The 13628-nt window shown below is 41.4% G+C and overlaps 1 protein-coding gene across 2 annotated transcripts in view; it reads right to left on the reverse strand.

Annotated features, from left to right (window-relative positions):
* Window positions 1-13628, reverse strand: part of SCHIP1 (schwannomin interacting protein 1) — a 610191-nt gene that overhangs the window by 201551 nt on the left and 395012 nt on the right. Inside the window, exon 1 of one of the 2 annotated variants that reach the window (XM_089508952.1) lies at window positions 10608-11052. The exons of the other annotated variant lie outside the window; for it this stretch is intronic. Coding sequence (XP_089365078.1) covers window positions 10608-10613 — 6 coding nt within the window. The 5' untranslated portion in view covers window positions 10614-11052. Of the gene's footprint in view, window positions 1-10607; window positions 11053-13628 lie in introns of those variants that run through there. 2 annotated transcript variants of the gene reach the window in all.

Here is a 13628-nt window from a genome sequence, read left to right on the forward strand (position 1 = left end):
TTAATAGTAATGCTTCATAGTTGCAACATATTTTTCAGCAAAGATAGCAGCAGCAGCAGCAGCAACAAGAATTCTATATGAACCAAGTAACCATAGTTGGAAAAGATCAAAGGAAGGCTTTATTCAAACCTCACACCATATATGCCTGGTAGGAGGAAGGTCAAGGAGCAGTGCACATTGGTAGCTCCAATGTCAATAGGATAGCAAATAGGCCCAGCTTTTCATCCAATATGCTTAACACTATACCCAAAATAGAGTCAGCACTTTGAATAGCCTCCTTTAAAGTTCAAGCTAAAACCTAGCATGGATTTACAGTGAATTATTACCCTAACAACCAGAGACCATAAGAGCGTGTTTTCTGCTTCTGAAGATATACAAGAATTCATCCTAGTTAATGACAAAAATGAAATAGTCAAACAGGGGACAGAGAAATGGAAGAATTACTCAACACCTTCTTTCCCTCAGTCTTCTCAGAAAAGGAAAAGGGTGCTCAACCTGAGGATAATGGAGCAGAGGACAGAATAGGGGAATTTCAGCACAGAATAAGTAAAGAGATAGCACAGGAATATCTGATTAATCTAAACGAATATAAATCTCCAGGACCAGACGAACTACATCCAAGGGTATTAAAAGAACTGGCAAATGTAATATCGGAGCTATTGGTAAAAATCTTTGAAAACTCCTGGAAAACAGGAGAAATCCCAGCAGACTGGAGGAGGGCAAACATTGTCCCCATCTTCAAAAAGGGGAAAAAAGAGGATCCCAACAATTATCGCCCAGTTAGTCTGACATCAATACCAGGAAAGATTCTAGAGCAGATCATTAAACAGAGAGCCTGTGAACATCTAGAAGGCAATGCCATAATCACAAAAAGTCAACATGGGTTTCAGAGAAACAAGTCATGCCAGACAAATCTGATCTCTTTCTTTGATAAAATTACCAGCTTGGTAGATGAAGGGAATGCTGTGGATATAGTATATCTTGATTTCACTAAGGCCTTTGACAAGGTTTCCCATGACATTCTTGCAAACAAGCTTGTAAAATGTGGGATAAACAAGGTAACTGTCCAACTCTATGATTCTATGATCCAGTTGTGATCCCCAACATATGCAGCTATGCTGCTGGGGTATTCTGAATGTTATAGTCTAAAAGGTAATTTTTGCAAGCTTCATTTGAATTGTCACATAATGTCCCCATACTACCAGATGGGCCAAATGGAATGTGTAGCTTGCTTGGTGTGTTTGTTCAATAATTAGCACATCTTGCTACACAAAAGCACTCATGCAAATGTTATCTTTGCATACAATGAAATAAAGATTATCCTTCAAGCAAGATTACAGAATGAGAAGTTCTTTTTAGAGTCAGTCAGTGAGGGTTGCAGAGAAATCTCCGATGGCAAGGGTGTTTTTCCCCTCCAACACTTCACACACAGATAGGCATTCAAATGCATCAAATATTCCATACAAGACATTGTTTCTTTGATTTCCCTAGATCATATTATGAAGAACAGAGACACAGACTGACAATGATAGCTGCCTGCAGATCCAATTAGAAAAGGCCACTTTAAAAGTCTGTTTCCTTTTCATTCCTGGCTCATTTGATAATGTCTCCAGACATCAGACTGTATCATTGTGCCTGCACACGACAATAAAAAGAAAGTAAAAGTAAAATCATCAATGCATTTTTTTAAAGGAGAACAAGGCAAATTACTGACAGTGCTTGTTTTTCACAGAGCTTGGAAAAAGTTTCTTTCCTGGACTACAATGGTGCCCATATTGGTGGAAGGGATTCTAGAAGTTACCATTTAAAAAAGTAGTATCTCCAAACTCTGGCTTTCTCATAATGTGCTGTGATGAGACAGAAACAAATGCGGTTTGCTTCTTGGATATGAAGGAAAAAGCTAGAGAAAAAGTTTAAATGATGGTCTGGAACTGTTCAGGCCTTCAGCTAGCTTATGTAGGTGCTAACGGTTGGGGGGAAAAAACCATGCATACAAAACCAGTTTCAACATCCCTGTCTCCAACCAGGGACGTAGCCAGGATTTTAGGAAGGGGGGGGGGTCCAGACTAAGTGCCACCATTATAATGGGGCTTGGGTGCAGCGGTGCAGCAGCACACACCATTCATTTTTCTAATGGAAGGGGGGTCCGGACCCCAAGAACCCCCCCTCCCTTGGCTACGTCCCTGATCCAACCAATCAGCCCCCACTTTAATAGGGATGTTCTTAAAGGGACTTCTATTTCCATATGCTTGCATAAATTTTAACATATCTGCCCATTTGGGAATCCTGATAAAGCATGGCTCCTGATCACATAGGCGATACTCACTGCAAAAATAATGCAGTTTGACACCACTTTAACTGCCATGGTTCAATGCTATAGAATTCTGGATTTTTTGTTTTGTGAGATATCTAGCCTTCTCTATCAGAGCGCTATGGTGTCACAACAAACTACAAAATCCCAGGATTCCATAGCACTGAGCCATGAAAGTTAAGATGATCCCAAACTGCATTATTTTTCAAGTGAAGATGCAGCCATGGAGGTGTCTACATGTATTTAAACAAACATCAATAGAAGTCCCCTTCAGGACTCAGAGGAGCATGTATATGGACCTGTTAAAGCCTTTCAGGCCAGTCTGAACAGGACTTCAAGTCTATGAAAACTTATGGTGCTGTACATACAGCCCCTAAGGAGCAGCAGAATGCTGCATCTTTCCAAGCTGGATCAGGGCCATGGCAACTGCACACTGTGGCCCTGATCTGGCTTTTTGAGGGCACAAAAAGGAGCCGCAAAAAGCTGATCCTTTTTGTGCCCTCAAAAGGGCACCATAGCCACAGCAGTGCGGCTGTATGGCACTCCTTTGGTGCTGCGTCAGGTGGATGTAGTGCCAGAGGACCGCCATGACACTGCACACCGCCATGACACCTTAGGAGGTGGAGTCAGAGCATGCATCATCTAGACATGACACCCTGACTCTGCCCCCAGGCCGGCCTTTCCAGACAGTCTGAACAGGGCCTTAGGTTATTAACATCTTTCTCTCAGGAGTCATGCAGACGAGGCTAAAGGAGTGGCCACAGGCTGCTCCTGCCCCACTCAGTGTGGGACCATAGCAACTGCACAGGCGTGGTCCCAAACTGGACTGCTGCTCCAGTCCTGAATGGGATGCCAGAAAAGAGTGGACTTTCTCCACTCCTTTTCTGGCAGGCTTTTCCTGGCCAGAGGCGCTCTCTGTGTGGCTTCTGGCTGCTTGGGGGTGTGTGTCGTGTAAATGCCATGCCCCCAGAGTGAGAAGAAGCTGCACTTTCCTGCCCATCTGTTTCAGGCCTTTGTTAGTCTGAAAGGTGCTGCAAGATCTTTTTGTATATGGCTATGTCTTTGAATTGTTGAGTAGAGGTCATGTATCCTGTTTTGAACATTCCCTAGCCAGATCTTTCTTTTGAAAAGAAAAGCATTAAAGCAATACTCTTCTGTGTTGTTTGCTCCATTATCTAATACCTAGGAAACAGTTGCCTTTGAATTTTGATCATCAAATTAATATGGTAATTGATAATTATTAGCAAGATGGGTAGGATGTGTTTCTTCTACCCTTCTCTTCTTAGTCACAAGTGGTTGCCAAGCCACATTGCTGCACAGCAAAATCCTCTGCTGGCTCTCCATGTCCCATGATGGCCTGAGCTCTGCCAGAGAGAAGATGTGTTGTTTTTTTGCTGGGCTTTTCAAACAAGGGCACTCCTCGGGGTTCCCTAGTTCCTGAGGACTCAACTGATGAGTGACGATCATATTTTTAAAAACTGCTCAGGAATAATTTGGGGAGCCAAAGCTCTGCAATCATCTGTGTTTGCCTGCTCCAACCCAAGCCGGAAGTTGTATTGACAGAAAGGGAAAGGATTAAGACATCACTGTCATCACTTATGCCACACACACATGCCCCACTGCTGCTTCGAAAGCAAGCTTCTTCACTTAAAAACATTTATAGTGTTTTGGATTATTGTTTCTATCCATAAAAAAACAGGAAGTAAGGGGAAGGGGAGGGGGAAATATGGCAGCACCTTTAAGACTGGTTTTTATTTTTGCCTGAGGGTTTGTGGATATAAACGTACTTCTTCAGATACAAGCCTATATGCAGAAGTCAGACTGTATTAGAATCATAGAATCATAGAGTTGGAAGAGATCACTAGGGCCATCCAGTCCAACCCCCTGCCATGCAGGAAATCCAATTCAAAGCATCCCTGACAGATGGCCATCCAGCCTCTGTTTAAAGACCTCCAAGGAAGGAGATTCTATCACCCTCCGAGGGAGTGCATTCCACTGTCGAACAGCCCTTACTGTCAGGAAGTTCCTCCTAATGTTGAGGTGGAATCTCTTTTCCTGTAGCTTGCATCCATTGCTCCGGGTCCTGTTCTCTAGAGCAGCAGAAAACAAGCTTGCTCCCTCTTCAATATGACATCCTTTCAAATATTTAAACAGGGCTATCATATCACCTCTTAACCTTCTTTTCTCCAGGCTAAACATCCCCAGCTCCCTAAGTCGTTCCTCATAGGGCATGGTTTCCAGACCCTTCACCATTTTTGTCGCCCTCCTTTGGACACGCTCCAGTTTCTCAATGTCCTTTCTGAATTGTGGTGCCCAGAACTGCACACAATATTCTAGGTGGGGCCTGACCAGAGCAGAATACAGTGGCACTATTACTTCTCTTGATCTAGACACTATACTTCTATTGATGCAGCCTAAAATAGCATTGGCCTTTTTAGCTGCCGCATCACACTGTTCACTCATGTTCAACTTGTGGTCTACTTGGACTCCTAGATCCCTTTCACACGTAGTTTCATTCAGCCAGGTGTCACTCATCCTATATCTGTGCATTTTATTTTTCCGCCCTAAGTGCAATACCTTACATTTCTCTGTGTTGAATTTCATTTTGTTAGCTTTGGCCCAGCTTTCTAGTCTATTCAGGTCATTTTGAATCTTGATCCTGTCCTCTGGGGTATTAGCTATTCCCCCTAATTTGGTGTCATCTGCAAATTTGATAAGTATGCTCCCAATTCTGTCATCCAGGTCATTGATAAAGATGTTGAATAGCACTGGGCCCAGGACAGAGCCCTGTGGGACCCCACTGGTCACTTCTCTCCAGGATGAAAAGGAGCCATTGTTGAGCACCCTTTGGGTTCGGCCGGTCAACCAATTACAGATCCATTTAACAGTTTCTTTGTCTAGCCCACATTTTACAAGCTTGTTTGCAAGAATGTTTGCAAGAATGTCATGGGAAACCTTGTCAAAGGCCTTACTGAAATCAAGATATACTATATCCACAGCATTCCCTTCATCTACCAAGATTCATCTACTTACTATTTTAATAGTAAGTTAGTGTCTACTCATTGAAGTTTATTGCACCGGGTTCTCGGCCCGGCCCAGCAGGAAACGGAAATGAGTGGGGGACGGATTTTACCGCACACACCCATCCCTCACTCGTTCCGTTCCCCCTCTCTTCCCTGCCCCTTCCGTTCCAGAGGGGACGCTTTTTGAGAACTGTTCAGAACAGTTCTCAAAAATTTCCCCCTCTGGAACGGATTAAGAACGGAAGAGAGGGGGAACGGAACGAATGAGGGACGGATGCGTGCGGTAAAATCCGTCCCCCAAGCGTTCCGCACTCATCCCTACTCCTTCCGTTCTGTTCTCAGAACGCGTGGAAGGAACGCAGTGCGATAAAGTTCATTGTCTTACAAGGTAAATGCCTGCACTTTGGCAGTTTGCATTGGCCCTCAGCTGGTAAAAGAGTGAATGAGTGTTTGCATATTCCCTCCTGTTGTCCTTTGCCATTTATATTATTTTCTAATAATAATAATAATAATAATAATAATAATAATAATAATAATTTGTTTTATTTATATACCGCTATTCCAAAGATCATAGCGGTGAACAGCAAGTAAGCTAATTTGCCCACAACAGTCTGGGTACTCATTTTAGCGACCTTGGAAGGATGCAAGCCTGAGTCGAGCTTGGGCCCTTTTGCTGATCTTGAACTCGCAACCTTGTGGTTTTGAGTGAATGGCTGCAGTACAGGCATTTAACCACTGCGCCACCAGGGCTCCTTATCTTTTTAATTATCCCAATTAAAAAGAGTTTCTACACCACTTATTGTGATAAATGGGGGTGCTGAGGTTGTAATATACACAAAGGCATGCTACATATGGGAAAATATTTATAGGTACATTATTTCAACAGTTAACAGTATAATTCACCCAGTAATTGTGTCAAATCAATTTTAAAATGATATGTCCAGTTGCTGCTGCAACCAGTGAGGCTTTAAGTTACAGATTTAGGGTTCAAGTCACACTGATGAGCAGATATTTTATACATGCATGAAACTATAATACAAGTCTATTGTTGTGTTTTATTACAAAAATGGAGTGGCATTGAAGACCAGATGCTAAGTATGTCTCGATTGCATGGATTCAAGTCGTTTTAACACTTTTCTACCGAAATCAATTAATGCTTAAATTTGCTTGGGCTATGCCCTTGGTGTTTTGCGTTTACAGCATTACCACACGAGTCCCATTCTTACAGTAATTGTGTCAGTTGTTTTTTTTAATGGAAACATACCGGTTTCAGAGCAGCCATTATTCACATTTTTCAATCATGCAATTGGGGCTGCTGCCACCATCATGCTCTCTTCCTGACTTTCCCTTTGTCCCACCTTCCTGCACTATGCCCTATCCAGCATGTTTTTTGTCTTTTGTCTTTTTTAAAAATTTTATTATTTTCATTTTAACTTTTCCAAGCAATTAGGAAAAGTTAAAATGCTACTACTGCTACTGTCATTTCAGTTTTAAAAAAAGAAAGAAAAGCAAATAGAAAAAAAATTAGGAGGAATCAGACACTGGCACTGCATGACTGCCAATCATGCAACTACCCCAGAACAATGTTTTGCGCCCAGGGACTACCAAAATTGAGAGATCATTGATGGGTTTCTCTCATCAATGAAAAGAGATGCCCTCACTGTGCCTCACAAAGCAGCAAGAAGCCTGAGACGTTGGGTGATAAGAATTGCCAAAATCTATTTTCTTTCAGCTCTAATCTTGTTTAAATGCTATGTATAATAAGCTCCTTACAGTAGGCCCTCCCATGAAAGTAGGACCTCCATGAAAGTGAAAAACAGCAAATAAAAAACCCAACTATTTTTTACCTGAGAGAATACTTCTCTAAGAATTTCTAGGTCCTCCACTGCAACACTATTTTCAATATATGACAGAGTTGACTATAGAATCACACTGGAGGACCTACAAATGTGTAGAGAATTGGTTTCTCTAGGAATCTTTAGGTCCTGCAGCATGTCTCTATGGTCAGCCTCTGGCAGAGTCACACTGGAGGACATGGAGATTCCTAGAGAGAACATATTGATAAAATTCATGAATAATCAAATCCACAAAAGTCAAAGTTGCAAATGTGGAAGGCTGACAGTAGTTTGTTTGAATGAACCAAGCTTACCTCAAGTGATTTTTATATTAATTTCACTCCATAGCATTGGAAAGTTTTAGTACACAATGCTCACTAACTGTTCTCCTTCTAAAAGATGGTACTTCTCTACTACATCTCTGCTTCCCTTCCTCCTTTGTTATCATGTGAATCAGTGGTATCCCAGGACAAAGATGCTAGCCTTAGAGAAGGTGAAAAGTTTTAGAGTAAATGTGTGCAGATGAAACTGTATTTGAAGTAAACTCTCAAGCATAATGAATTACGGCATAAAATGACACCTTGCTTAATGGTATTTGCAGTATAGACATTAGAGGAACTTTGTGGTGTTGTTGTTAACTGCCCTTGAGTTGGCCTCAACACATAATTAATTAATTTAATTTGTTTTATTTATATACCGCTATTCCAAAGATCATAGCGGTGAACAGCAAGTAAGCTAATTAGCAAGTAAGCTAATTTGCCCCCAACAGTCTGGGTCCTCATTTTAGCGACCTTGGAAAGATGCAAGCCTGAGTCAAGCTTGCGCCCTTTTGCTGGTCTTGAACTCGCAACCTTGTGGTTTCGAGTGAATGGCTGCAGTACAGGCATTTAACCACTGCGCCACCAGGGCTCCATGGTGACTCTGTTAATGAAATGCCTCCAAGTCCACCTGTCCTCAACTATGCTGCTCAGGTTCTGCAGGCTCATGGTCATGGGCTCCTTAATGAAATCTATCCATCTGGCATGAGATCTTCCTTTCTTTCTATTGCTCTCTACCTTTCCCAGTATTATTGTCTTTTTAGTGAGGTATCTATTCTCATGATGTAGCTGAAGTATAACAACTCAATTTAGTCATCTTGGCTTCCAGAGAGAGTTCAGGTTCCCTGGTATTATGGGAAATAATTTATGGAAATCCCTCTTTGCAAATTCCTCTCAACAAATACAGCCATTGTATAGAAGTGGAGTGTGACTACACCCCTTTATGCTCCATCCCGGACTGTACATGATCCACAACCAACATCATACATTGAATGTGGATGCCAGAAAAGAAAAGTACTGGGTGTATTGGATTCCTGTGTGCATAGACTTCTGCAAAAAGGGGGTTCCAACTCTGTGGAAATCTACATGTACACAGCAATATGAGGGTGGTAGACTCTCTTTTTAAGATGTTTGCACACCAAATGATATCAAGGATGTGATCTGGGGTTAGACCAGGAGGTATGGTCTAGCCTCTTTGTGAAGAAGGGTCTTATTTATATTGAGATGATGAAATAAATGCATGAGAAGGAAGATATGAAACACACATGTAAATAGATAGAGAAAATGCATTTTCCTACTAAGAGAAAAAAGAGCTCTATCAGAACCATTATATATAAGAGATCCTCACACTAGAGGATCCAGTACATAGGCTCTGATCTGCTAAAAACAAATATTGCCTGCAAAACTTATAACATAAAACTATCCATGCACTGATTTAGTGCATGGATCATAAGATGAGAAGTCTTCAGTTCAGATCTTCTCTTTTCCCTAAACTAGACAGCCTTAGGAAATCCTCTCTTCTCTTGGCTGAAACCAATCATATTCAGTGGGGAGATAATAATACTGATCATTGTTAACTTTTGAGGACTTTAACTTTGTTTTGACTCATGTAATCACTGACACCTTCATGTTAATGTTTTGTTCATGATTACAAGCTGCAGAACAGAAAGGTTTTTCTTCCTTTTTAAAAGTGAGGTTGATCCATATTTTCACCTGCAACCAGTGGAAACTGAGCTAACAGGAACATAGGAGGTATAACTGTTTTATTGAATTAAAAAAACCCCACATATCCAAAGAACATTATTTCAAGTCAATACACTCAAGCCAATGTATTAGTGAGTTTCCCTTGTTAAACTATGGAGATAATGGTTCACATGATGCACGACAATTTCATTTCTGCATATAACTAAGGGGTGAAACAGACTGCCCTGAAGGGGCAGCTTGAAGCCACCCCTGAGAAAGCCAGATTGGGGCCCAGGTAATTGCACGTTGTGGCCCCAATCCACCTTTTTGCTGGCCCAAAAAGAAGCGGCAAACAGCTACTCCTTTTTGCGCAGGCAAAAAACTGGCTTTTCTGCCCCACAACTGATGGAAACTGGATTTCAAGTTCTCTGGCAGTGGACAGCCGAGCAGTGTGAAGTCGGCTTCCGAGTGGCTTCCGAGTGTGTGGTGTCAAAACGCCGCACTCTGAAACCACCCAGATGGTGACACAAAGGGGCAGTCTTTCACTAATTCACTATGGTGGATCGGTGATTTTGATGGTAGAGACTGGTGAGCTGCTTAAAGCTGCTGTCTTTAAAACAAATTAGATCCATTTTAAAATGAACTACTCAGAATGATTTCCACTGTCAAAATATTAGAATCATGAAACAGCCACTTAACAGTCTGAAAAGCAAAGCTTAGGAGTCTTCCTCAATACTCAGTACTTAGAAACAGCATGATTAGCAGTTCAGATCAATTCAGCTGATAAAAACATTGAAAGGCAGTTCTGATCTACTCCAATTGCATCTTGCATAAATTCTTTTTGTCCACTCTGTGCCTAATTTTTAAATTTTCCCCATTCAAACACATTTTTTCCGTATGTAATTAGCAATTGCCCTTCTAAATACCCGTAGCTGCAGGCTTCTGCTTTCCTCCCTGTCAAAGTTGCAAAGCCTGCATAATTGATTATGAGCAGCACTAAATCGTAATTTTGCTATTTATTTCTTACCTTTCAAAGCAACTGAAAAAGCAAATGTATATATTTTTGTGCAGGGCTGCTTTATCCATTTGAACATTTCTAAAAATAAAAGTGCTCTCTGGCAGATTACATTCCACTGAGAAGCAATTAAAGAGTGCTGAAATCTGAAATGCATTCATCAGGCTAGGGAACTTATTTGTTCCCATGTTTTCCATTCCATTCTAACCATGAGCTGGAATATCTGTAGATGTACTTAAAACAAAGCCAAACAAAAAGTTCCATTCTAAAAAGCCCTGGAATAGCCTGCACACTGTTGAAACAGTTTGCCTCCTGCAATAGCTATTGTCATCCATTGCAAGAGAAATTAAATGACCATTACTGAAGCCAGCAATGCTCTGAAAGCTCTACCTTACCCCACCCCCTTGCTTTAGCAATACTCACATTCATCTTGTACAAACAGACTTTTCTCTTTCAAGCCATTTTGTAAGGCATTCCAGTTATTTCAATGGCATAAATAAAGTGAGGTTGTGTTCTCCGCACTTGGTTGTGTTCTTCGCACTTGGCTGCCTGGGGTATTGTTCATCGTCTCCCTTTTTCTTTGATAACCATTCCTTTAGGAGGATGTGGAAGTTGAGTTCAAAATAGACTCCAATTCACTTGGCATCAAACATGCAGGCTCCAACCTTTCCCAGCAGCTGTCAGGCTCCCACTGAACTCAACCTGGTGCCAATGGATTTCAATATAATCTTTTCTTGGAGTGATGAGCTGGTACCTTGCGTCGCATGAACTTGCCTTAACCCTCCAGATGGATGGTGATCTCTTGACAACACTGAAAGAATATGAGGCGATCTGTCCTAAAGCCTTGCCTTTTTCATTCATCGACCTTGCAAGGCAAATCCTGCCTCTCCTTTGAATTATTCATGCCTCCTCCCTTTTCACCACTCCCAGTATACACTTCAAATCATTTAATGCAGCATGACTTTTTCATGCCATTTTCTTCACTTTTTTTTTTAAAAATAAAAAATCTATTATATATTTTCAAGCTAGTAGTAGCAGTAGCAGCTACTACCAAGCATCAGTAGTAACATCATTTTGTAATTCTCTCTCTGTGTGTGTTTTAAAGCGATGTTAATAAATATAAGCTGCTGTAAAGTACACGTCAGGCAGGGATCCAATGCCCATATATGAAGTAGATGGGTGAACATGAATAGGAGACTGCCAGGATATTAAATTCTATTGTAACACTGGCAGTCATTAGGAAAAAGAAAAGAAAAGAGAGAAGTGGTTAAAAATAATGTGAAAACAAAGTCATGGGATGTGCTTGGAAAAGGGAACTCTTTCTTTCTTTCTTTCTTTCTTTCTTTCTTTCTTTGAAATTCCCTTAAGGCTCAGATGCTTTTTAATTTTTCTTTTAAATATGGAATAGGTTCATGAGATACTAAAAGAATAAACTCCATATTCTCAATTGTGTTCCACTTAGCTGGATATTTATGTGCTTCTAATATGCTTCTAAAATGAAGTCACATTTGGATATCAAAAGGGCTATTCGCACACTGGTCTTTCACACATACACTGCATGTGTGGAATAATGCCTTCTGGCCTCACTTCCAGTGACCAAGCATGAAGCAGAACACTGTGGAGCAGAACTTATGTAAGTACAAGTTTATGAAGGAAATAGCCTACATCCTGCTAGTCAGCATGGGGAATGGGAAGGAGTTGTGATGAACTGACTTATAAACCAGCCAATCAGAAGCTAGAGATCCTAAGCCAATCAGGTGCTGGCTGAGGAGTTTGAAGATTCCGCTGGCAGTTGGGTGGAGTCAGTTAGGGTTTGAAATCCTGAGGGATAAGGCTGGAGTTCAGTGTGGGAGCTAGTTAAGATTAGAGAGTGAGGGAACTGTAGAGTCCAAGAGAGGACTGGGTTCCGATAATTCCTGAGGGAATAGTTAGTGAGGAAACTATTAGGTCCAGAGAGGGACAGTAGTAGTTCTGGAGAGTCTAGAGAAGAGAGACTCAGTGTAGCCAGACTCTAAAAGAGGGGTTTGGGTTACATAATTTCTTGATTGATAATATAGCCTGTGTGGCAGAGACATTAATAGAGAGTTAAAACCAAACCTGTATATATGTAACAAAAGAAGACATAGTATCAACTTTATGTCAAAGTTACCTTTACCTATTCTGTTTTAAAAATAAACTTTTATTCTTGTTTAACTATCCACTTGGCCTGTGATATAAAATCCATCCACGTTACTGATCTTTAAAAACCCACAGGGGTGTTGGGTCACAAAAGAAGGAAAGAATTGTAAGGTGGTGGAGAATCGTTACAGGAGTGAGGGATGCCAGAAGGATATGGAGATATTGGAGCAGATCCAACAGATGTACAGCAGAAACTAGTTGTATTCATTGAGGAGTTTCGTGAACACCCCTAGGATCAGAAATGTTTGAAACTAATAAAATAATAATAAAAAAACTTTTATTTATATCCTGCTTTTCTGTTACAAGACAATCAAAGTGGCTCACAACATATTAAAATCCACATTTACAAAATGATGTTCCAAATTCCTCCCCTTAAAACAGGATTAAACATGTACAATTAAAATATCTATTAAAAACAACAAAAAAAATACAAGGACAGAGCGGTGGGCTAATACATGATGCGGGGGGCAGTCATTCTGTGGCCGGGCACTTTTATTCAGGAAAGGCCTGCCAGAAGAGATCCATCTTGACAGCTTTTTAAAAGCTGTCTAAGCTGGCAATTTGACGGATCTCGTCTGGCAGACAGTTCCATAGTTTGGGAGCAATTGCAGAGAAGGCCCTCTGGGAGGTAGCAGTTAGTCTGGTTTTTAAAGGCTGCAATAGATTCCTCCCAGAGGACCTGAGGGTGCAGGGCGGATTATATGGGAGCAAGCGATCCCTCAAATAGGTTGGACCCAAGTCATGTAGGGCTTTAAAGGTTATAACCAACACCTTGTACTGTGCCCGGAAACTAATAGGCAGCCAGTGAAGAGATTTTAAGATGGCTGTTATTCGGTCACTCCTAGTTTATCCGGCAACCAGCCTGGCTGCCATATTTTGCACTAGTTGAAGTTTCCAGACTAGGCACAAGGGTAGCCCCATGTAGAGCGCATTACAGAAATCAAGTTGTGAAGTTACCAGTGAATGTACAACAGTTTCTAGGTCCTTTACTTTCAGGAAAGGGCGCAGCTGGCGTATCAGCCAAAGCTGATAACAGGCGCTCCTGATCGTCACATTCACCTGATTTCTCATGTGAAGCGACTGGTCTAGGAGCACCCCCAGACTGCAAACACAGTCCTTTGTGGAGAGCGTGACCCCATCTAGGACTGGAGGTTGCAACCCTTTATCTGGTTTGGGGGCCCCTACTGTAAGTACCTACATTTTGTCTGGATTCAGCTTGAGTTTGTTTTTACTCATCCAGCCCATTACCGCTTCAAGACATTGATT

Source organism: Sceloporus occidentalis, unplaced genomic scaffold, assembly GCF_023333645.1.
Source record: "Sceloporus occidentalis isolate IW3139 unplaced genomic scaffold, rSceOcc1.0.p SCAF_2, whole genome shotgun sequence".
NCBI classification, from domain to species: Eukaryota; Metazoa; Chordata; class Lepidosauria; order Squamata; family Phrynosomatidae; genus Sceloporus; species Sceloporus occidentalis.